The sequence below is a fragment of the Amia ocellicauda genome, chromosome 18, assembly GCF_036373705.1.
Source record: "Amia ocellicauda isolate fAmiCal2 chromosome 18, fAmiCal2.hap1, whole genome shotgun sequence".
In the NCBI taxonomy this organism is placed as follows: domain Eukaryota; kingdom Metazoa; phylum Chordata; class Actinopteri; order Amiiformes; family Amiidae; genus Amia; species Amia ocellicauda.
The window spans coordinates 19109618-19134773 of record NC_089867.1 but is presented as its reverse complement, the minus strand read 5'-3'; the positions used below and the strand labels follow the sequence as shown (position 1 = coordinate 19134773).

General features: G+C 42.8%; 1 protein-coding gene across 2 annotated transcripts in view; it reads right to left on the bottom strand.

Annotated features, from left to right (window-relative positions):
* Positions 1–25156, bottom strand: part of mib2 (MIB E3 ubiquitin protein ligase 2) — a 63537-nt gene that overhangs the window by 4860 nt on the left and 33521 nt on the right. For both annotated transcript variants that reach the window (XM_066691590.1, XM_066691591.1), the window contains exons 4-18: positions 22334–22440; positions 18896–19090; positions 18000–18142; positions 16995–17102; positions 14706–14810; positions 14412–14574; positions 13521–13654; positions 11500–11648; positions 10860–11016; positions 9601–9755; positions 4631–4757; positions 2880–3104; positions 1758–1936; positions 920–1113; positions 194–259 (exon numbers count right to left, since the gene is read on the bottom strand). In XM_066691590.1, coding sequence (XP_066547687.1) covers positions 194–259; positions 920–1113; positions 1758–1936; positions 2880–3104; positions 4631–4757; positions 9601–9755; positions 10860–11016; positions 11500–11648; positions 13521–13654; positions 14412–14574; positions 14706–14810; positions 16995–17102; positions 18000–18142; positions 18896–19090; positions 22334–22440 — 2207 coding nt within the window. The remainder of the gene's footprint in view (positions 1–193; positions 260–919; positions 1114–1757; positions 1937–2879; positions 3105–4630; positions 4758–9600; positions 9756–10859; positions 11017–11499; positions 11649–13520; positions 13655–14411; positions 14575–14705; positions 14811–16994; positions 17103–17999; positions 18143–18895; positions 19091–22333; positions 22441–25156) is intronic.

Below are 25156 nucleotides of genomic sequence, written 5' to 3'. Positions count from 1 at the left end.
GAACAAGTCTGATCTCAGGGAGGATCAATCAGGGTTGCAGTCAGGTAGTGATCGAATTATACAACAAGTGAGAGGTCATTTAAAATCTCTCTTCTTGCAGTTGGACTGATAGGCCTGAAAAATAAAGCTCTCTTCAGCATCTTCCTGGGCTCAAACGGAAACTGAATTTTCTACAGAGGAAAGGGGATGTTACCTTGGCGGAGTTTCTTCGTAATTGTAACCTGGCATTTGATGCACTTTTTCATGCGGTGAGCACACTCTGTGGGGGAAAGGAGTGAGGACAGAATAAATCACACACATGCGAGACAGGCGATGCATTGCAGCAAGAGTAATTTTATATTCTTTTTGTTTATTTTTATTAAACTATATATAGTTGAAGCCTTAATGACATAAAACTACCACTTTCTGACCTATTAAAATTAGCGCCCTGTTAAATCAGACAATCATCTGGTTTTCTTACAGTACTTCAGCACCTGTAGCATTTGATGGGTTTCAATGGTTGGGGGCAGGGACTGGGAGAATGGGACTGGGATGTGGGAGGCCAGTGTGAAAAACTGTTACAGGGTGGGTCTGGAATGGAAAGCGTCTTCCGTTTTCTGTTCCAACAGAAGCTCTCAATTACTCCGCTCATTCAATTATTTTCTCAGTTAGGCTTCTCTGAGATTTTCACATTTAATTTCTCGCTTAAAAGGTGTTGATTACTCCAGAGACTGTCCCTACAAAACCTTTTCTGTTGGGAGTGAAGTGTTAAATTTACCCAGTTAATCATTTAATGAAACCCATTCAGGAGCTGAGAGCTGGGCTGCCGAACACCGATGAACACAGTGGCCCTCCGGGACTGAACTGTAACCGCCCAGCACTCAACAGAGAGAAGGAGAGTGTAGGAGTCGTGCACGGGGAGGGGCTGGAGTCTCCTTACCCTCGCAGGCCACGCTGTGCTGACAGGGGGAGAAGAGGATGAGCAGGGCCAGCTCTGAGCAGATGAGGCATTCGCTGGGTCCTGTGGAGGTTGGCATGGCCAGGTTGGTCATGGTGTTGGGGGTGGTGTGGACGCGCCGCAGACTGCTGCTGCTGATGCCAGTGCCACAGCTGTTTCCCTGGAGCTGCTGTGTCCTGGAGTCACGTCAAGAGGGAAGAAACAGAGATCAGTGCCCCACTTCCATTTATACACAACCATTACTGTTAGTGTCGTCTGTGTTTTGTTGTTGTCGTCAGTTTTCTTTTTCCTTGCTTTGTTTTTTTTTTTTTTAATAATTAAGACAAATAAACCAAAACCTTAATTATATATATATATTAAAAATATATAAAAAAAAAATCAATCATGAAATAAATCTACAATTATCTGAAACATAAATAAAGTGTAGGGAAACAAAATCCAAATTGGCAATAGTTTTTTTGATCATTTTTGACAAATCAAACATTTACAAGAACATGTTCAAAATAGACAACATAACTAATCTCCAGATAACTATTAGAAATTTCCAGGTAAATCTGAACACATTTATCAGTGGGAAACAGTTATTCCAACCGTGCAAAATAGAAGATCTCCCAAAAATGCTCCATTTGGTTCTGCAATCTCAAAAATCTCAAAGCTGCAAAGATGACATCCTGTGATGAATATTCATGAAGGCTGCTTGGAGTATCAGGGAAGTGCCCACAGCATCTCCACCGCAATTCTGTTTTCCTGCACCGCCCATTAGTCACAGTGCCAAAAAAAATGGAGCACGAACAATAGCGCATGATCAGTGGGGACTAACCTGTGTTTCTCGGAAAAGCTCTTAATGAGCTGCACGATTGTGCCGTCGGTCACCAGGTCCAGGGGGCTCTTCCCTTTGTGGTTGGCATAACTGATGTCTGCGCCCTCCTGAGCCAGGAAGCAGGCTATGGCAGCGCCCACATTGAGCTCTGTGCTCCCCAGCAGGCCTGAGCCATGCAGCTGAGCAGCAAAACAAGAGGGGTGCATAATGATGAGGACATTGCTTGAACATTTAAATACATTTCATACCAAAGTCTTTAAACAGGGCCTGTGCACAACTGTGGCTGCTGTTCAAACATTACAACACTGATAGAATGGTAAACCCGTGGATATTATATCAATGCATTCACAACACAACTACAATGGCTGAGACTATGAAAGTAAAGGGAATAGACTTTATACTTTTTTTCTTTTACATCTCAAGTTAAACATGCCTTGATATCAAGTCAAGAAGCTGAAGTCAGATATAGTTCCCCCCTCCCTCTCTTTAAACTTTTTCAAAACTGGTTCCTTACAGCTGATGACACATTTTTGTGGTCTCACTGCAATGACAAGTACAGGAATTACATTGTGAGCTATAATAAGATACAATAGGATTCAATATTACGGCAGAGCACTGATCTATAATAACCTTTCATCACTGTTAGATTGACAGTAATGCACGCGGCACAAGCAAGAGACAGTGAGCTGCTCAAATATACCAACAATCTTGCCAAGAACAGTGTGTGCTCACTAAGCCCCAAGTGAATCTTGTTGCTTAGGGACACTGTCAAACACTGGTAATTTAATGGGATATCATACGGCTTACTGGGGTAGTGTATCTGTAATCAACATGGTGTGTCATATCCTATCTGGACATATTGTGTTAAAATATGCAGTTCTTGTCATTTATTTATTTTCTTGTCCAGGAGCCGGATTTGTATGCTGCTGGCATTACTAATTTTGTGAACGCAGCTGTGATTTTTCCAAACTGTAGTCTGTGCTTATTGACAAGGCCCTAAATGATTATTGGCCATTAGAAACAAATATAGCAAGGCTTAAAAAATCCCAAAATTTTGGCTTCACTGAATATTTTAAAACTGAACTATGTGGAATTCAAGTAGGCCCCCCACGGCGTGCTCACCCGTGTGTACAGCGAGGAGCCCTCCCCCTCGGTGGTGGCCATGGTGGTGGCGAGCTGCTGCCGTCCGAGCGCAGTATGCATGGCCGTGTCTCCGTCCTCGTCCTCCACGTTGACGTCGGCCCCCTCCGTCACCACCAGCTGCACCATCTCCGCATGGCCCTGCGTCACGGCCAGCTGCAGGGGCGTCTGGTTCCTGTTGTTCCTGATGTTGACATCACAGCGGCCCTGGCAGGACAGAGAGAGAAGATGGGAGAACGGACGTCACTTTGTGTCACAGGGCTCTGACTACTGGACACGCGTGGGGAAGTAGTGAGGGAAATGCACAAATTACTATGGCTGAGTACTGCAGTGTGTTTATACGTTGTTACCCCACATGGTTCGCTTCCTTACAAGTAAAGCTAGACTGTAAGCATGAAGACAAGCAGTGCAGAAAAGGCGAAGACATTTTCTACCTATTTTGTTTTATTAAACGTTTTGAGGCAAAGGGTTTGGTGTGTTTCGTCCAATGAACTGTTTGTTGGCACCGACTCCAATAGCGTTTGTGACAAGACTGATGAGCATTTTGTGGGCTTTTGTTTTTTTTCTTCCTCTGGGAGTTGTATTAACCAGATGTGAATTACAGCAATTTTGTCTCTGTATGTTTCCAACAAATCTCAGAGCCATTGTCATGCCAGTTTTTCTTTTTCTTTCACTCTGTACTCGACCTGCTTGTGCTCTGCAAACCAGCTGGAGATGACCGGGCGGCTTCAGTGGAAACTATTGTATCACCAGGAGAGCGCTCTTCCAAACTGAGAAGAGGCCTCTAATCCTAGCTGGTGCAATTTAACCCCAGCTTCCATTAACTTGGCCACAGCGGTCTGTGTCTGAGTTTATCGTCCTTTAGTACCTTCAGATCTGTATGCAATGACACGGCTTCACTGAGGATCTCTGCACTAGGAAAAATCACTATGCTACAAAGAGCTGCATAAGCTCTCGATCTGGCCTTAATCCCTAGTGGCTCAGTTACGCCTACTGACAATTTCTCTTGATAATTTCCTCTTTCGTTCTTCAAGTACTAGTTCCTCAGCTATTATTTTTAAAATCACCGGCATCCTGTTTTTAGGTCTCTTGTGTAAGGTGCAGTCTAAAATGTACTGTCTGTCAGCACCTGATCCAAAAAGCTCCACCCTCTACGAAATCCAAGTTGTGGTCTATTTACATATGTTTGTAAATGCACGCTCAGTTATTTCAGGAAGGAAGGAGTGAGTCATTTCTTCATTTTTTTGGGAACAATAGACTCCTCGAACTGCTTCTGTCTGATCGGACACAGTATCTGAGAGGTCTCTATGAAATTCGATGAGGAGCGGAAGTGGTTCATTTGCTGCGGTCATGTGTAAATGTCGAATGTTTTTGGAATGATGAACTGACACAACATGCTGTGGATATTTCTTCCAGGTGCAACCATACAGTAATCAGGTAAGAAAACAACAAAAATGAAAAACCTCAGAGGAAGGGAATAGTCTTACTAAAGACTGTGGTCTGATGGTAGTTTTGCAAATTCACTCTTCAGACAGAGACACCAGCCCCCTCAAATAATATTATGATTATTTGTTAACAAAATGTCAATCCACATTTTAAAAAAAGGAGAAAGAGTAATGCCTCAGGGGAGAGTGTAAGAGTATGAGAAAGAGACAGGGAAGGAAGCCATGCAGTCCCAGTAGCCTTCAGTGGGCCCACACAGCGCACCCCTCATTGTCTTCCCCCCCACTCACCTCTTTGAGGAGAATCTCAGCCACGTCTCGGTGGTTGTTGAGGGCCGCCAGGTGCAGGGCTGAGAAGCCATCTTCCTTCTTCACGTCCACTAGCTGCCGAGCTCGTGCCAGGATCTTTTCAGTCGCTCTGCAGTAGAGGGAAATGCCACTTGAACACATTTAATTCTTAGACAGTGTATAACTGCCCTTTTGCAAAAACTAAAAAGGGCAATAAACAACTAAAGACCATTTTAAAGAACAGGTTTACTTCTGAAATGACATCTTACTCATAGTGTTTTTTAAATGGTATATTGCTGCCAACAGACTTAAAAATGCTGACTGGTTTATGCATTTGGAGGGAACATTTTTTATTAGGCAAGATTGGTGTGTTTAAAAATCTCCAGTGCCAGACAGACGATTCATGTCTTGACATAGACGCAGTGTTGAACTCGCATTAAAGGATTTCGCTGCTTTCACACGCGTCAATATGCATAAAACGCCCCCCCCCCCCTCCCAGGATTTTAAAGGAAGGAAGAAAACGCTTTAGCTGCGGTCTCATCATACTTCATTTTAATCTGTGCCATCTTTAAGCTGCTGCTGTTTTATCCCTGCCCTGTTTAACCACTTGAATGTCTCCTGGAGAGATTTGTGGAGTTGAGGAGCTGGAGTAACTGAATTGTGCCCTGAAAAATTAGAACAAGCATTTTTAATAATCTAGCCTAATTCTCCCCCCCACCCTTAATCACAATGCTCCTCCATTAATACTGCAGCCGGGATGACCATAAAACAAGACCGACTTCCTCGCTGTGTGCTTAATGTTGTGTGAAATTAAAAGCAGCAGCTGAAGGGTGAGTAAATGTCTGTTTTGCATGCCAGGATGTTTATTGGGTTCGGCTCCGGGCACGAGGCAGCAAACTGTGGCCTTCTTTAATGCGTCTGTTAGGCTGCAGCGCAAAATCAATCACCCCCCCAACCCCTTGTGTCTGCGCATGTGGTGTTAAGGGTCATTGACTGTATAACAAACAGGAGAAGAGCAGAATAACAAAGGCAAAAACAGCCCTATCTGATTGTTTTTCCACTGACACACCTCTTTCTTCCCCCTCCCCATCTCCACATGAAATGAGGGGAAAGTTTAATATGCCTACTTCTCCTGACAGTCACCGTGGTTTTTATTTTTTGTGTGTGTATCTCCAATAACTCCCCAACTTCCTGGACACAAACAAGGCCGCCTATTCCAGGCACGCAGAGCACTTTTTAAACAGCACAGTGTGTCCTTCAGGGTGAGCTCTCTGTACTGTACTGCGCTTCACGAATCATCTGTTGTCTTGTAAGAAACAACCTTCGGCTTCAAACCACCTCAGAATCACAGAACCTCTATCAGACCTCTAGCAAAGGAGAGACGCAAAGAGAGAGAGTGCGATTGATTTCCGAAAGTCTTCTGTGCACGGCTTATGAACTGCGATGTCATCTTTTTCTTATTTTAAATACATACATTGTGCATAGTGTGTGTAGAACCATCCATGCACAGTGACCCTTTCTTAATTTGTATTTTGTTTTTGCACACATTGAGTTTTGCATTTTTGTTCTGCCAGTGCCGGAGAAACTAATGAAAAGCTCTTGTCTGGATTCGAAAAGAAAACTTGTTCTGCCTCCACAAGACACATCTGTGCAGTAACCCCCCGTGCCGTGCTAATGCTGCAGCGATTCTGCTATCATCGTACTCCTTCGACAACTGTTGCCATTATTCTGCTTGTCTGATATAACTACATTACACTGCGACAGTCAGATATACTGTGAAAAACGGTGGAGGGTGGGAGGTCTCTGTGTTAGTAAGCCAGGTGGAAAGGGGTAACCATTCGGATGCTGGGGGTTTAAGACACAGCTGCTGCCTCCTATACTCCCTGCAGAATGGATTTCTGATTTCTCATCCCCCACCCCCACAACCGCAGTCTCGCTCCCTCTGCCTTGCAGCCCCCAGCCCCACTTCCCCTCTCTCCTGCTCCTTCTCTCCGTCTCCCCCTCTCCTTTTCCTTCTCCCTGTGGCTCTCTGGCAGCACGCCTCTAATAAGCCAGAGATCTGTCACACATCTTCCATAACTAACCACTACAGATTCACAGAGCACCCCCCGCCCAGCCAACCCCCGCCACCCCCTCTAATTTGGGAGAATGGTAGCTCATCTCACATGACAAAGAATCACAGTTTTTAGTCCAGCGGTGCGACTGCTGTGCATACTTACATCTTAATTTGGCCAGAACAAATGCAAAAAAAAGACTGTGCTATTCATTACATAAATGCAGTGTTTTAAATGTGTATTCATTTATTTATTTCCAGCCAGATGGGTAGACCTTGGTTGCACACAATATATAAATACAGTTGATTTATGGATTGAATATTATTGTTTCCCAGATTAATATTTCAATGTGCCACTACATTTCCAGTCTTTGAGGTCAGGCTGGGGGGGTTAATATTATTATTATTAACAATAATAATAAAAAAATAATAATGGCAGTTAAATCAAAGGGAAAAAAGCAGGTCAACCATTAAACATGAAATCAATGTAATATGGCATATTATAAATTAAGCAATATAGCTTATTGTTTGGGGAAGTGTTCGTTTAGAAAACAGACATCAACTGACACAAAATATAAGCACGAGTCTGTGTGTGTGTGTGCATGTGTATGTCCGGGGAAGGGAGGGGTGGGGTCCAGTCGTGTATGCGTTTCAGAGAATGAGATGACATTAATTTTCTCTGCAGTTTTATTTATGGAAAGAAACGGAGGCCCGCATCCAGTGTGAAATGGCTGTGTTGGCAGGGAGCCCCTGGAAAAGCTGAAAGCCACAGGGAAATGTTTATATGGTGCTTGGGGCAATGAAACACTAAGCGCTAAGACACTACAGGGGAAATGTATTTGAATACAAACCAAGCAAAACTAAAAGTCTTATAAAACAGATATGCAAATAATACTCAAATATGAACTGTTCTGTTAAATGACAGAAGCAAGCAACAAGGAAATTAATATATACTTCTATATATACATATAGGAAACATCTAACCGTTCCTACACACAAAACCCTTCTTGTTATAAACGTGGCAAAAATAAAATAAAATCTCTCATAAGATTATATGCAGCATACAGAATGTAAAGTTATTCTGAGGATAAATTACAGCTCACACATCATTGTCAACTATAATGTATGTTTAGGGTAGATTTTAACACAGAAACACAGCCCATATGACACACGCCAGTGTAGATATGTGCCCCGACTTGGACATTTCTCACAGCAACAAGACTGTTTTCTGTTTGGTGTGGTCAGCGTTCACTTGGCGTGAGGCAAAATCTGTCACTATGGCAGAACTAGGGAGCGTTATGTGGAAGACCTTCAGGCTGTGTGTGTCATGACCCCAGCTGTGGGGATAAAGCCAGGGCTGGAAGTCCTTTAAATTGTTTGGGGAAAAAAAAAAAAAAAAAACTGCCAGTGTGATTTATATGTCTGGGTCACCGCTCTCACAGGCTGCAAAGAAAGTCCTATTGTTGCACTGTGTATCAGACCCAACTTTGTGCTTTAATTCTCCTCCAGGGGCGAACAACAGCAGGGCAGGAGTTGGCGAGGAGGCAGGTCTGATTTACAGTGCCCCATCACGGAGAGGTGATCACGAGCGGTCTCTGCTGTGGAAAGCGCATCATACGAGGCAGTCTGTCTAAATTAGGGCATTGGGGGGCGGTAATAAATTAAATAACTCATCTGACAGAACCAGCAACCCCTGAAGCATACGAAACACACTCACTCACAGAGGCTGCCGAGCAATTGCAGCGTAAACGCACCTTCTTATTATCAACGGGAAGGGGAACGGGCTCTTCTCCTCCCCTTCCCCACATCTGTACAGCCTGGTAAGTGTGCCTTTGAAATCACCGGCCTATACCAGAAAGCTGACGGGCTTACTTCACTTACGATTTACATGGTGGCGGGTGTAGTGGTTCTGACAGGGGGTTAAGTACTCAAATTGCCACCAGCCCCTCAACACTCATTGCCACATGGTGTGTGAGCACCAGAGCAGCTCCCACGCACCCACCAGCTCTTCACTGCATGCACGGAAATTGAAAGCACTAGCTTATCATCACACCTCCCAGCTTTCTTCTTGTCCTCCCACAAAGCGTAAACAGACTTTTCATTTACTATTGGATGACAAATCTGGGGTTCATTGTATAAGTGCAAAATGTAATGGGCATTATGAAGTCTTCTAAAGACACCAGTAACACAGACTTATGACCCTCAAAAGTAAGTAACAAGTTGGGCACCAGTGTTCATCCTTAGATAACTTGGGGCCAGGGCTCAGTGGGTAACCTATGATTTACCTATGCACTCAAAGGCACTTAAAGACATTTCCTTATCAGTCTTATTATACTACTGTTAATGTCGGTTTTGCTAGCTCTGCACAAACCGATTACTTCCCTCCTCCACATCAGTCGTGTAACAGAGGCTCAGCACTGTGGAAATGGGACAACTTATCATTTCAGCAAATGAACAGAAGGTGTCTAATTTTGTGCAGGGGAGCTAGAACAACAACAACAAAACCTGACCAATTCCCAAACTGAAATGGCTGGTTAAGACCAGCAAATAGCACTGTGGCATTTTGGTATTTATTATCGTAAATCCAGTTGCGAACAATTACTGGAGACGGAGTGAGTCTACTGGAGACTACAAAAGAGCCTGCTAAATAAAACAAGAATGGGACGCATAATTGTAACAAACGTAATCATAAGTGTATTTGTAATTCTAATCATAAATAAATCAAATCAATCTTACCCTCATAACAGCAGTACCAAAATAATTTACATTATCAGCAATATCAACACATTAAAAAAAAATATATATAAAATATTATGGGCAGCCTGCCCACTGTGAAGAATAAATACTACTGTATTACAGCTGAGGGCTGTGCACACGGCTCTCGCCCAGGTATCTGCCCAGTTACCCTCTCTGTACTCACAGCTTGTTGCCCTTCAGTGCAGCGTGGTGCAACAGGTTGAAGCCTCTGTTGTTTTGCTGGGTGAAGTCGATGTTGGGCACCTCTGTGAGGATCTCAATGATGTTCCTGAAGTCTTTTGCAATGGCGTCGTGAAGAGGCGTGTCTCCATAGGAGTCCTGAGTGGGAACGCGTTAGAAAAAGGAGACAAAAGGGTTAAAGCACACTGTCCAGGTAAGGGGGTAAGGTACTTGAGCTACATTTTTTTATAGTTTGCCACGGGTTAAATCAATAAGGTTCTGCATTGGTGTTCCTGTAAAAATAAAAACATACATACTAGTGACTTTGGGTCCAGCATGACAGGATCTAGTTTAGTTTGTTTCAAGTGAATTTATTGTACTCGGCCATGAATTCTACTTCCTTCTGTCCAATGTCCTTCATTTTTGTGTGTTTTGTGTTAAATTATTATGCAGTGTTTCCATAAACAAACCCAAAAAAATCATCAAACAGGCAAGAGACATTAAGGGCCGTCTGTTGTTTGTCTGGCAGAGAGGGAGCTGCCTAAATAAGCAACACACTTAGCTCTTAATGCTTTTCTTGTTTGTTTGCCGATGCCACGTGGGCCTGTGTCCTTCTCGGGACTGAGATTAGTCCCAGAATGCACTGTGGAGCTTTTTGTAGCTTAATAATGACTAGGGATACCTCATTAAGGAGACTTAATAAGAATTGGCCAGTAGGTGACAAAAAAAAAAAAAAAAAAAAAGGTTATACGACACAGGACTGGCACAATGATAGAGTGCCAAGGGCCTGCCTTGCAAGCACCATTAAAACAACCGCAGTAAACAACCTGTTTTCGAGCTTGTAAAAGGGATTAAAAAAAAAACAACTAAAAAAACGGATCTGCTTTTCTACCAAGCAGATTAGTAGGGTTAGACCATCATGCCCAGAACAATGAACTATGTTGCCGTGCTCTTCTTCAGAGGATCTCACAGGATGCAGCAGAACTGACAAACACAAGTCCTCTAGGGCACAAGGCTGTTCTGCTTTACATTTTGTTTCACTTCTCACTTTTTGTAATTCTGTGTACATGTAAGAATATGGTAAAATCCTAGTCATATAAAAAAAAAAAAAAAAAAAGGTAATATGGAATAAGTCAGAACTCGGCTTTGAAAGGATGAGGGGCCTTGAGTCTCTGCTGGAGGTCTGAGACATTTGCACAAGACCGGACTGTCAAGCAGACGTGAGAGTAGGGAACTGCTCCCTGCCAGGCTGGGCTGCCTCACCTGCAGGTTGACGTCAGCGTTATGCTCCGACAGAACCCTCACCACCTCGGTGAAGCCCTTGTTGACGGCGATGTGCAGGGCCGTGCACATGGAGTTGTTCAGCAGGTTCACGTTGGCACCTTTGCTAAGCAGCAGTCGCGCAATCTCAGCCTGGTTCCTGGACAGGAAACAGATGGAATTCATAAACATGAACAGGAAAAAAAAGGCTGATTCTCCTGATTATTTTAACAAAAGGATCAGCAAATAAAAGCTTATAGAGGAAAAACAGAGGGAGGGGTTGTTTTCAAAAGCCACAGAATGAGCAAAGTAGTGCTTGACAGCTGGTACCGTCCAAGAAAGCAGAACCAGTTACTGCAAATGTGCTGCAAACGCAGACTTGGTGGGGAGAACATATAAGCGTTGTTCTCTCACAGCATCGCCAAACCAGGCAGAGCAACCGTCACTAGCCGAGAGGCGATCTGGATATAGGCCACACTAACGAGAAGGAGACCCCCCAGAACAATCAGGAGTCTACTCAAACCACTGGAAGGCAGTGTGTTGTTGTCCCTTCAGAACAAGACTACTGATGTGTGGAATGAGCTAAGGACTTGACAGGGAGCAGTGGTTTGTGTGCATGAAGTTTCAGAGGGGGGCTCCTCACCCAAAAGCTGTGTAATGCAGCGCAGTGTCTCCATCCTCATCCTTCACCTCGATGTTGCTGTTGGCCTGCAGCAGGACTTTCACAACCTCCATGTGACCTTGATGAGCAGCCACTTGCAATGCGGTTTTGCCCTGATTCTTAATGTCCACCTGCTCACACACAGACACACAAAGGACAGTTAGACTGAACTCCTGAATGCCTGTGCAGCACTCTGCTCAGTATTTCAGGCAGTTGTTAAATGCTAGTCATCATTGCTTACCTCCCGTTCTCTGCAAGGTGTTTTTTTTTTTGTAAATGATCGGCGGTCATTATTTTATCTATCACTTCCTTCTGAGACACGTTAGCAAACAATCAATCACCTGCTGTAGGCTGCACACACACACACACACACACACACACTAAATGGTATATTTAGAATGTAGGTATATGGTAACTAAATGTCATTTAATGGATACATTTTACTGTGTACAGCAACTTGAACAACAGTACTTGATGACTGATTACAGCAATTAGGGTCGATGCCCTTCCTACTCATCCACAGAAGAGACAAATGTGTCTTATGGTACTACAGTAATGCACCCCTGGATAATATCTTCCAGTGCACCTTTTCTACTTTTGATGCAGTTAATTTAAATTCTGTTTGCACATTTGAAGGTTATATCTGATATCTCTTGTGTCATTTCAATTGCATACACTGTGCTTTCTTAGCAACAGCATTTTAATGAGATGGCACTGCATAGATACAATTGATGTTTTCTTTCTTTTTGTGTGTGTCTGTGTCTCAGTAACATTCTTCACTGCTTTTTCTGAATTCCTCCAAGCTGTAAATATACCTCCCCCCAAAAGAAGCAGCAAGATAAACACAGTTGATCTTAAAGGCACTACAGATCTAGATCAGATCAATTCAGTTAACAAAGGAGGAAACATTAGATATTCCTAGTTTGCTTTGCTTCCTGTTGGTCTAAGTGTCAAGGGACACCTCTACAAAATCCCCACAGTCCCATTCCTGCAAATGCAGCCATTACAATCTCCTGAGGTTGTGTTCCCTTGAGAAAAAGGGAAAGAGACAAAGCTACATACAATGGAAACAGAACAATCAACAATCACAGCACTGGTCCAGCCCAGCAGCCAATTTCTCCAGGACAGACTAAGTCTCTGCGAGTGGCAGGAAGGGGATTGTGGACTTTAATGGAATCCAAAAGCTATCTGCTTAGCCAGGCCAGCTGCAGTGTGCCAACACTTACAAGCTAAACCTGTAAGACTAAAATAAACTGCTTTTGTATGAGAGCAGGCAGAGGGAAGGGCTACTGTGAGGTTGTGATGTGGCCTGTTTATTAGTGTGAGAGTCAGAGAAGAGCAAGATGCAATTATGGGGTAAATTATTGCTGCCTACCACCCAACACAAATCCATTCCCGCTGCTCGCTCAGCCCCATGATTGGAAAAATCCTTCAGGAGCGTGTAGGGAATGTGATGTGGAGCTTTGGACTACCCGTGTTTAACATACAAAGAACTGATGCATGCACTCAACAGCAAATTCACAGCCTGTGATTTTGTGAAGGAACGTTCTGTAATCAATGAACTCTCACATACAGTTTTCTTCCTAACTTTTTCCAAATCATAAAGCAATGCTCCTGCCACAGAACTGCATTAATCCTCTGTTTATCAGAAATGCGAACACCTCAACCTGCCATGCCCATGCACAACACCAACCAGCCTTTAGCCTTGACCGGTTATGACTGGTTTAAAAAGGTCTGGATGGAGCAAAGCCTGCTAGCAAAAATGGCACATGTGTCAAGATAACCGAGGCTTAATACAAACTACACAGAACTTTGTCTCAGTCTTGCAGGTGTGTTACTTTTCAAAACAATGCTTTCAAGCTGTTCCCATATTGCAATTGTAATTCTAAAAGTCCAATTATCCTTGTATATCTTCCTCTATCTTTATTTTCACGTTCACAATATAATGTATATATAAGCGGATTTAGAAGAAGGAAAGAAAAAAAAAAAAAAGCAGTTCTCACCTTTTCTGGATACTTCTGCACTAGATCTTGGACTTTGCTGGCACTGCCATGTGCGGCTTCGATCACCAGCCGGCTGGGGTTGTCCTGCTCAGTGGACTGTGAGAGCAGCTTCTCTAGCACCGAGATGACCGTGCCTGTGACGAGACGAAGCATTACGGTGAGAGACCATGTATAGGAGCTCTCCTAGGTCCATATTGAAGCGATAAACCAAGAGAGTGTCAGTGGACACAATAAACAGGCGATCTTGTAACGGCATTTGTGCGGAAAACCCTTTCCCCTTTGCGCTGTAGCGATTCGTGTTGTACAAAGCCACAGATGAGACTTTTCCGCACCTCAGTGCTACAACCCAAAAAGCACACCAGAGGAATGAGTCAAAATCACCACAAACACCCACCCCTCCCCAACGAACCTCAAGGCCTCCCAAGCTGTCTTTGAAAAGCGTGCAAAGGATGACGAGCATTAGCAAAGGTGAGGATGTAGTTTAGAGCATTTGAGTCAGAGACATGCTTGCAAATGAGCAGTCATAAGATGAGAGAATACACAATGGCACCAGACATGGAGAAACCTTGCCTTCATGTAGTGGAGAAAACAAAAAACACCACCACCAAAAAAACAACCCAGAAACAACCAGTTCCAGTTCCAGTTACACAGAGCCCTAAGAAGTATGACCATGGACTTTAAGAGAAACAACCACAACAAAAAGTCAATACAGAGAAGCTGGATTAAGATGCTCAGCAGGACAGAAGAGTGATGATTCCATTAGTGAGAAAACACACTGTAGAGAGAGATGCTTTACTTTAGCCGGAAGGGGGGGGATGATGGAAAGAAAGAGGAAGGAAACATGCACGAGATTATTGGAAGAAGTTGTTGAGCCCTCTTCCACATCCTTACTTCCTGATTCATTGGTGTTTTCGGTGGTCATGAGGTTGGCGTCCATCTCGATAGGCTGAGCGGTGAGGCACGCAGGGTTAAAGGTCCAAGTCTGGCCTCCAAAAGCCACTCTCAGGTCACCGTCCGCATACACTTTCAGCACTTTACCCACCTGCCCCAGGGCCTGTGAAAGACACAGATGACAACCTATGTCAGGGTGTAACAATCTCCATTAAAATAAATAATGATGTGTTGACAATCAAGAGTCTGGTTGGCTCATATGCTGATGGCTGTGCTGGTCTTGGTCCTACTCACAGGGGCCATGCTGTCTGTCCACTCCCCATGTCCGGCCTGCAGACGCTTCACATTGTCCATGTCGTCCAGCACGCGGACCAGGTCTCCCACCCCGAATGTGTTTACCTGGGCAGAGGGAAGGGGGAAGCACATCTGTGAGACACACAGGAAACACAGAGAGTGGTCATACCTGACCCGACAAAATGAGAGGAATACACAATCCCAAGCCAAACAACTGTTAGCCAACACACAGCACTTACAAATACCAACTTACAAGGCACACTGCACCATTGAGGAAAGAAGGGGGGTTTAACTCAAATGATGGAGACATCATGGAATAAGAATGCATGATCCCATAATGGGTTGAAACAGTGATATTACTCAAGAGATTAGGCAGAAAAGCAATGAAAGAGAACAATGCGGTAATAGTAAATCCACACAATGGTGGTGACACTCTCTCATTAAGAAAAAAAAAAGGAAACTTTTGTAAAGAGAGGGCTCTTGAAAATGTCTGCCTAGCTTCTGTTTAATTCAGGCATCAACAGATCAGTAATTCAGACTCCAAACAGCAGTTCTATTAATATTTTCTCTGGCTGCCTTGATGGAGGATTAAAATATTGTATAAGCAACAGAGGCTACTCTTAAAGTGTCATGTTACTCTCATTTGACAAATGGAACTCTTTAAACAAATGTTTAATCACAACAGCGCCTGCTATTTTGAACTGCGTAATTTTCCAAGAATTCTGCCAGCTATGGTCAAGTGTATGTTTCATTAAAGTACTGAATCACTACTATAGATATCCTACATACTTTCATGTGCATGTGTTTGTCCATGTATGCAGTTATTTATATATGTATATATATATCACTTTCTACAGCTGTGGTGTCATTTCAAGGTGCCTGGAAATAAAAAGGAAACTGATGCAGGTTTCCTGAGGAATTTGGTTTGTGTTCGGTGTCACATCCTACGTGGTAAATATATTTATCCTCTTGGCCAAAAACTAAGGCATTGGACCTCAGACATGACAGGATTCAGGCCAAACAGAGCTCTTGGAGATCTTTTCACATACATAAGGTCTGGCATCTCCAATTATAACCATTTTATACCATTTTGTTGTCAACCGAAAACGCTGCAGGGTCCAGGAGGTGATGTCAGTGTGGCGTTGGGAGTTTGTTACCTCCCAGATAATTAATAAACTGACTAAAACACCTTATAATTAACAGTCTCACACTGACATCATTTTGTTTAGTTGTTTCTTTAGATAATTTCAGTTTGACTGCAACTCTTGCCTGGTGAGCTGAGCCTGGTGGCTCTGGTTGTGTTTTGTCTCGTTGGCCTGCAGATTTAAAACGGGGGATTCCTCTGCGCATGAGGCAAGGCAAACCCCTTATCAGCTGTTGGCCAGGCCCGCAACTGCTCTCCCCAATACATCCCCAGCACATGCTCCATGAGGAGGGATCTCACGCAGCGGGGATCAGCCTGTGGCTTTTGCGTCACATGGCTCCTGACTAAGCAGGCTGACGGCCCAGCCCGATCTGACAGACCAGGACAAACCTCCCCCTGTCACTGAGAACGTGGCCCTGCAGGGTTCTAGCATGGACAGCTCTTTACTATCTCATTACGGTGTGCTTCCTGCCCCTCATCGCAGTAAATTACACCACTTCATCTGAAGTAGCTTCACTTGAAAGTAGGTCTGATTGTTTTTGGTTTTGGTTGCTGCTGAAGTACTTGAATCAAAGCATGGTCTCATCAGTGCTTCTCACGAACTAACGGATGCACAAGAACCAGATGTAGTTGTTTATTTTAGTCATTCGTTTGGGGTTTTAATTTAAAAAACTTGGCTAGACTATAATGTATGTTCTCTTTCTTCTTGGTGTGTTATCTGTGTTATACAACACACTGAAGAAATGAAACTGAAAGAAAAACAAAACAAAAAACACTTAAGTTCTCTGAAGACCGACTTCTGAGGTCAGGAATAATTTTTGTCATTTGTTTTGAGTCGAGGAAACAAAGAAACAAACAAGGACACAAAGGAAAAAAAAATGTCAGGACTTAAATGAATAAGTAAAATTGTAGTGAAGGAGTCCTCAGAGATTAACTCCTCCAAGCTGAAAGACTTGCAACTGATTTATTCTCACAGTCCTGTCATTGAGTTCTAGGAAATCAGGACAGTCAACACAAAACCGCACCTGCACGGCATTTCCTTGCGGTGTGAAGACGGCATAATGCACTGTGCACCTAGTCAGCAGTTCCACCCTCCCTCTGCATGAATTCAGGTGTAAACTCTACTGTCCTGCACGTCTCCCTACCTTAGTCAAGGCCCCCGGGTGAAATGTCCAGCGGATGTTATTGCTGTATTGCACCCTCACATCCCCTCGGTCAGTGATCCTGTGCACAGTCCCTATTCGGCAAATATACTGGAACATAAGACCGGAAGACAGAGTTTAGCCATCATTTCCACAAAACCTAAGGGGGTTAGGATTGTAGGTTCAGGGTAACAGACACAGTTTACACTGCAGAGTCACTGTTCTGCTGCTTGGGTAATAATTGTCTGAACGAACGGCAAAGCACCAATTGATTCTGCTCCTTTATAAAACAAATAAATATTTGCTGCACTGTGTTGTGCGTTGTTGCTAGCCAGAGGGGTGATGGTCAGCCTAAAATAATGTTCCACTACTGGGGCTTGTGACATATGTTAAACGTTTTTTGGTTTTCAAACCCACTTTAGAAAGGTGTGAAACCCACTTTTGTTTCCTGTACTTGGTGGATGCGTTTCCTTTTACTTGCAGAGATTAAATCATCAGCTCTCCAGTGAGGCCCCAGACAAAACCAAACTTGCAGACTCTGTGTTTATGGCACTTTTACCTGCGGGACTGACTGAAATTGTACCATATTTGCTTCACCAGTGTGTCAGACTGTAGTGAGGCCAAACAAAACGACAAATGATACACGGCTTAGGCCTGTCCCCAACAGCAGAGGAAACAGGGTATTTAAATGAAATGAGGACAGCGGGGAAAGAAATCGTAATAGAATGCTGGTGTGTGAAAAAAGTGGTCTCATCTAGCTTTTGAGCCTCTGTTTAGAAAACAAAAAACAAGCCAAAAAAAAACACTAAACATAACATTTTCACTGATGTTAACATCAGCATTCCTGAATTTCAGATAAGTAGTATTGTCACAGTGGGATGGGCAATGCCCTACATTTCTCACATAGCAAGCATGCCATATTGTATAGTTTAATATAGAAAGCTTTGAATACGGGTGTGGGTGTGCTTGTTAAGAAAGGATCAATGCTGGTGCGGCTTAATCCAGTACCTCAGCCATTTTAGGGTTCCATCCTCCGTGGCCCTCCTGCATCTGCCGGAGGATGTCCACCTCAAGAAGACACTTGACCTTGTCCCCTTGCTGGAAGGTGTGTCCATCTGCACTCTCCTGTCTCTGCAGTTCTGCGTGCTCCCCTATACAAAACACGGCAAGAACTGAATGCTGAGGGACAACCGCCCACTTTCCCCGCATTACCACCCTCATGGTCACACACCCAGCCTGACCACATTGACCTTCCACTCTGTTCTGTCCTGTTCCATTCGACAGTGTGATAAGAGAGAAAACTGATTTACATTTACTTATTTTTTTCTCTCTAAGCATTTGTTTGTTCTCCAGTCACAGTTAATCCCCATTCTGTACAGTTTTAAATTGGCTTTACAGAATGCACGATTGTAAAGGAAAAATGTTTAAAAACAATCTTTGTGCTGCATGATTAGGCAGTTTTTTGTTTTGTGAAATGGTACACAAGCATGGCACTGGAATTACTGTGTGTCCAAAAAGGTTATCACACATACAATGGCTGCTGTGTTGTATGAGCCAATTTCTGCTGGAAAAAACAGGAAGGCTCAATTTCACATGAAATGCTGGTGTGAAAATGGGTAAATACACCAGCTGTGACTATTAGTTACTGAATAGATTATAACAGAGTATAACCCATGTCATCTATAACCAGCTGCTAATGATTTCTCCAATTAACTACAGAAGATATTTGTAAGATCCTTTTCTTATTTGTTGATTGACAGGAAACTGCAAATGTTCAAAGCTTGGGCATATTCTATGCAGCAGACCCTTTAGGAAAACAGGCAAAATATGTCAGACCCCGTATTGCCCGTCAGCATTGATAGCATTGACAGATAAGGCAAGGTTGGAGGAATATTAACACATACCTAGTTTGGGAAGGTGATCTTTGTAGTAATGTCCCCCTGCTATGTCAGAGACGTATTTTAGGTCCACCTTGCCTTTGTGACCCATTCTGTAGACGTTGGTGGTGCCATTGGCCCAGGTCACACTAGCCACGCTGCGCCCCGACTCCGTGTCCCATCCGCGGATATCCACAACCTTCCCAATCTTCCCTTCTCCCCCTGGCCACACAGACAGGATGGAGACTGTTACAGTCTTACGAGGGTCTTGGTAGAGCGTTAATTAGCGTTTTCGGCGAGAGACGTTTAGCCAGTGCTCAGTGAATAAACAAAATAAAAAAATTAACAGTTTTCACATCAGGGATGGGGGGTAGGGATGGCTATTAAAGCTTTTCCCCTCTGTAGTTCTGGAAAGCAAGACATTCAAAAAGCACCAATAATGGAAACAAGAACATCATATAAAGTAGCATAATTATAATGAGAATCTTAACGCTTCTCTAGAGGGAAATGCAGCTGCGTGACAGGACCACATCAGCTCACACCACTGCCCTGAGAACAGCCATCACCACACTAACAGACTGGCCCATTTCCTGCAGCTGAAGAAGCCCAGATCTTGTGTGGAAATATGCAGAGAGAGAGTTGTCACACAACCCTGTTAGTGTTAAGATAGCATGCAGTCTGTGGGTCGAGTGAATAATCCCAATTATTAAAAATAATAATAATAATAATACATAAATAAAAACATCAGAAAAAAATAAATTGGAAAGAGAAAAACAGTGTTAATGAATTATTTTAAATATATATGCATATGTGTATAATTAATATAAACAAACATTCTAGTGTACCAATTCTGAAGTCACCAGCAACTTTTCCCAGTTCTTGAAGGTTAATGAGATGGTTGAAATATATATATATTTTTTTCAACTTTTATTCTTCTTTTCAGGCGCAGGGAGAGAGTGCGTGGGCTCGTACTATGCACCTAGATGCTGAGTAAGTCACCCTGATCACCACCCACTCACTGCTTTGAAGGCAGCTTATGTACAGCAGCACATTGTACAACCATCTTAGGATAGCATACACTAGTTCTTCATAACATTGAGTTGCTAGGACAAGAATAATAATTAAAAAATCCTCTGTGGGTTGATATGTACGTCAAAGCAATTTCTAAAAATAGATCATATGTGATAAAAATAAGAATAAGAAATAGTTGACTTGACCAATAATGAAATAAAACTTTCATTGACAAATAAAAATGTAATGCAACTTAGCAATTCATCTAGTAGTGTGTGTAATAATAGAGAAGAGTAGATTTAACTCTGTGGATGATTAATTTCTTGCGGAAAAACATTTGCGATAATTCTGTATAAATACGATTCTCACATTTGCCAAGTTAGTTTCTTTCATAGTCATACCCTTTGCACTAGAATTTCCAACTAAATTATTTTAATCTAGTATTATTCTTTTAAAAATCAAAGTGTTACTTGACTGCTGTCATTCAATTTAATAAAATCACAGGAATCACAATTAGAGTTATACCTATTGGTCGTGACATTTTTTACAGTCCCCAGAGATAAGTTTGTCATCATTAATCACAGCACTGCCCTGGACCTTTCGAATCAATTTCTTTTCCAGTTTAATCTCCTTCCCTTCCCTTTTCTTTTCATTTTGTTATTTTGCATGAGGAAACTACCGAGCCACCAATAGTTGTTAACCACTAAAACACAATAGGTCTCTCGCCTGTTGAGATGTATGTAAGTATATTTCGGAGGGGGAAAAAAAAGTTTCACCTGCAGTTCAGAGAATCAGAATCACAGTTTTCACACCAGATTGGTTTTAAAATTGCGAGATGAAGACCAGAGCTCAAGCCATGTCTAAATATTTAATCCAGCAGGCCCAAGGAAAAGAGCAGACCCTCTTCCTGTAATAAGAAGCATTTCTAGGAGAAGTAATTGGGTTTGATTTGTGATTGGCTGGGCAAAGCTTGAGACCAGCTCTTATCTCTGAATACAAGCTCACGATCTGAGAGAATAATTATTCATACTCGGTTTCAGAAGTTGGGCGCTGAATGCCCCCCAGTACTCCAGCAAACTAGGAAAGAAACAAACAACACAGCACTGCATATACACCACTACAGATACTCCATGGCATGTACTGCTCACAAATTAAATGAGTAAGCCTACACATTTGTACACCACAGCTCTCCTATTGTATACATGCATGTTATATGTATTTTCTGCACACAAACACAGAAACACAAATGCATCTGTTTTGTCATGATAAAACACAATAAAATGAAAATATCAAACAAAAACAGAAAAAAAGGTGCAGCCTGCAGGTTGTCTCTACTGCAGAACACACAGACAGCACACAACTCCTCTAAGGAACCAGAAAAATTAGTCAAATTCCTTTCTATCATCTCTTAAACCAACACTCACTGGACCAACAATTTTTAGAACTCTTTTCAAAGACAGCAGGCGGACATTTTGACTCATTCTGTTACTGGAAACAAATTCTGGTTGTAGCACTGAAATAATAAGGAACCCATTCTGGGAGTTTATTTTTTTCCTGAATTCTTAATCTGAAACCCATACTTTCCACACAAATGCACCAAAGGGAAATCGGAATAAGACGATCATGGATCTTGTATAGTTTAAAAGCCTGGTTCTGATGAATGGCCTACGCACAGACAAGCCAGAAGCACTTAGAAGTAATCTCATTGCCTCTTAAAGCTGGTTACCACCATTTTTATCACTGCTGTTCCCCAGCTGGCAATTATATTGGCACTACTGCAGCGCTACGGAAAGACAGGAAATAGGATATCGCAATAACAGAAGACAAGCTGAAAGAATTAGATTAGGGCACAAATATCTGCTTATGGTTAAGTCCTATTTCCAAACACCCTTCAGTGCAGGCATACACTGCTGGGACTTCATTTCAAACAGATATGCTCGGCAATGCCAGGGGAAACTGCGCTCAGTCCCATTCCAGTAAATAAACATTTAAACATAAAGTTCTTTGTGGCAACATCTGTTTCCCAGGCATAGACTCACTTCTAATGGGCAATCAGCAACTATAACAATGATTTTTACAACAAAAAAGAAAAAGAAAAAGGAAGCAAATTTAGTGGTGTATAAAGATCCAACAAAACGCTGTGAGCTTCCCATAACTCGGACCTCCTTCACTTTCTCACAGAAACACAGATTAGAGAAGCACTGTGAAGTAAAAATAGGTGCAAAAACAGATAGCAATATTAGAGTGATTGAAAGAAGGTATATCAATAACCTCAGCCCCTCTCTGATTATTAAAATGGACATGCATTTTATCTCTGTGTCAAAGCTGTTGGTCATTTTAATATAGCCAGGCTCTATAATAATCACAACAATGACAGGAGAAGTACACCCAATCCATTCATACACCCAGAGGTGGAGAGAGTTTAACAAGCCTGCCACTGTCACGGAAACTCACCGTCTTGGTTGCCCCAGTCCCAGTCAGGCCCTCGCACCACCTTCACACCCTGGAATATGCCCTTCAAGATGATCCGGGAGAGGTTCTGCCGCGGGACCAAGGTAACCCTGCAAAAAGAACAAAACTGTCCACAACTCAGACCTTCACACCCCTGCCACTACCCCCAACCCCTTTAATTTCAGACGGCACAAGCCAACCTGATAATACAAAGGTGGCATGTGCTTTTTCACTATCACACATCTCATTTCACTCCCTAAGAGGTGAGGAAAGGATATGGCAGAATGCATTTTGGGGAAGATCTAATCTACTTGATAGACCACAGCATAATATACCTTATCAGGCAACTGTGGGCAGGAGTTCAGAACAAATCAAAACAAACCAGGCCAGCAAAGGGACACCCAGTGCGCCAGCAACACATAGGCGATTTATATCTAAAATAATAATAATAATAATAATAATAATATAAAAATAATAACTAGAAATGTAAAGTATCTGAAGATGCTTTGGTGTCTGCATGTGACAGTACTTTTTGAGTGATATATATTGTATCATTACTGGAAATTAAATATGCGGTATTATGATCGCAATGGGAAATCACGGTGCAGCACAGCAATGTGGAGAGAATCAGCACTACTGACAGGGAGATGGAGTGTGTTTGACCAGTAATTTAAAGAATCCAACGTCTGTAAGCCCTTACCACTGATTGGCTATCGAACGTATGGCTTAATGTCGATTGGCTATTGACCATACAGCAAAGGATTGCCTTTGCACAAGAATAGAATTTTAAGCCTTCCACCATTGTTGTCAATGGGATCTTTGGTGTTTTTGATTGATTATAAATCAATAATTGTTGATCATATCCGTACAAAAGCAAAACAGTGTCACAGTGTAGCACTGTTTGAAGTTTGGTATAGTGCAAGAACAGTATGACAAACTGTTTGGACAAACTGAATAATAATCATAAAAATTTTGCAAGAGAAAAAAACTCTGTCAGAACAGTAGTCCTCAAGACCGGACTACTACTACTGCTACTACTACTACTAATAATAATCCAAGTTTGGTAAATTTTCCTTTGTAGTTCTAATTCCATGAATCAGGGATCCTCATGTTGTTTTGTTGTATAATAGTTTCTTCAGTTTCAATAAAACATGACAGTCATATATTCTGCATTTGAGTCTCTCTATGGATTCAAATATCCATCCGTAATAAGCAGCAATTTGATTTGTACAACACGACACGATGTTTCTCTGTGCATGGTTGGTTAGGACAACCCGGGTAGAAAATGCCACTGTGAAGAGGGAGATCAATCTGACACAGGGTGTGAAATATAGTGTGTGAAATTCAGTAGTACAGTAGGCTAGTCTGTGTCCCTGGCCTTTGGGAGCCCAGATAATAGGAAAAAAGCAGAGGTTTTTAGCGGTCTTCATCATCTGACTGTCAACATTACATGGCACAAATACCACAGCAATCTACCGACTGCGCTGCTCTATAAAATGAAGTGAACTCAGATAGACATCAAGGAACATGAGTCAGGGTGCAAAACAGGAGTGCATGAACGTTTTAATTTCATATTTTTAAAACATATCTTTAAAAATGGCTTCAGCACAAGGAGCAGTATAAGCATTGGTCCGCGTGAAGGAATACCGTTACGAATCTGACCTCAAACAACATTTCGTTACAGCTCCAGTTCACAGAATGAAAACCTATTTTCAGTGTTGTTGACCCAGAGTGAGAGTCTGTTTCACTGTCCGCTAACATTCACTTTTACCAGGATCCAGACTACACAGATTCTATTGAGGACCACAGAGGGAGCTGAGCACAAAGGGGCAAACCTACCTGATAGTGAAGATCTGGTCTGACCTCTGTGCAAAGGAACTTCCTATTCCCATACTTCCTTGGGTCAGCATCCAGCTTGCATTTTACCCCAGGGCTTTCCACCACGTAATTTCCAAAAGCGTGTTATAGTGCTCAGGTGGAAGGTACCCAAGTTAAACCAGCTTCCCTTCTCCACTAAAGACAAGCGGTTGGCCAGCTGATCCTGTCCTGTATGCTGTTAGGGCTGAAGCTGTCTTTTTAGGGTGTGGGGTGCAATTGTTTTGACTGCCAAACACAACTGGGACTCTGTATCCCTCTCCGAGCTCCTCTGCTTCTTGGTAAACACTGGCGCAGTCCAAGTCTGGCTTTGCTCATTAGCAGCTTTAAGTGCAATGAGTTTAAATCCCAACAATGGGCCGCATGCCTTGTCCACAGCAACAGAGACATGCGTGTATAAACTCCAGGGTTTTACCTAATCCTTGGCTGCCAGGCTACTTTAGCAAACACCCCCCCATCCCCCGCCCCCAACCCTGTATCATCCACCTCCCTACCGCCTGGCCCATCCAAGCAAAACAGGCCCTACGTCAACACCCAGACACAGCAGATGTCCCCAGGTCTGGTACTTCACCTTTAAGCTCTTCCTGGTGCAGAGACTTCTTAACCAATCAGACGCTCGCACAGGACAAATTGTTCCGCAGGTTTCTCACGAGCATTGAGGCCTACTCTACACGGGATGTAGTGGGACTTTAGTTAATTAAAGGTTTTAGGCTTGTCTCCAGTTTGTTTAGCCTATTAACTTACGTAAATTGCTTACGCATCAAACACACATAAACAGACAACAAACGAAAGCTCTAAGCAGAATGTCGGTAACAAGTGGTTCGGATGTGCTTGGCGCTTTAACTAATTACTGAACTAAACTGCCAAACAGGAAGACTGCAAGGTCTGTGTTCTGAATGTGCAGTTGTTTCTCAGTTTGAAGACAAGATAATTCATAGGAAGCGAATGGTG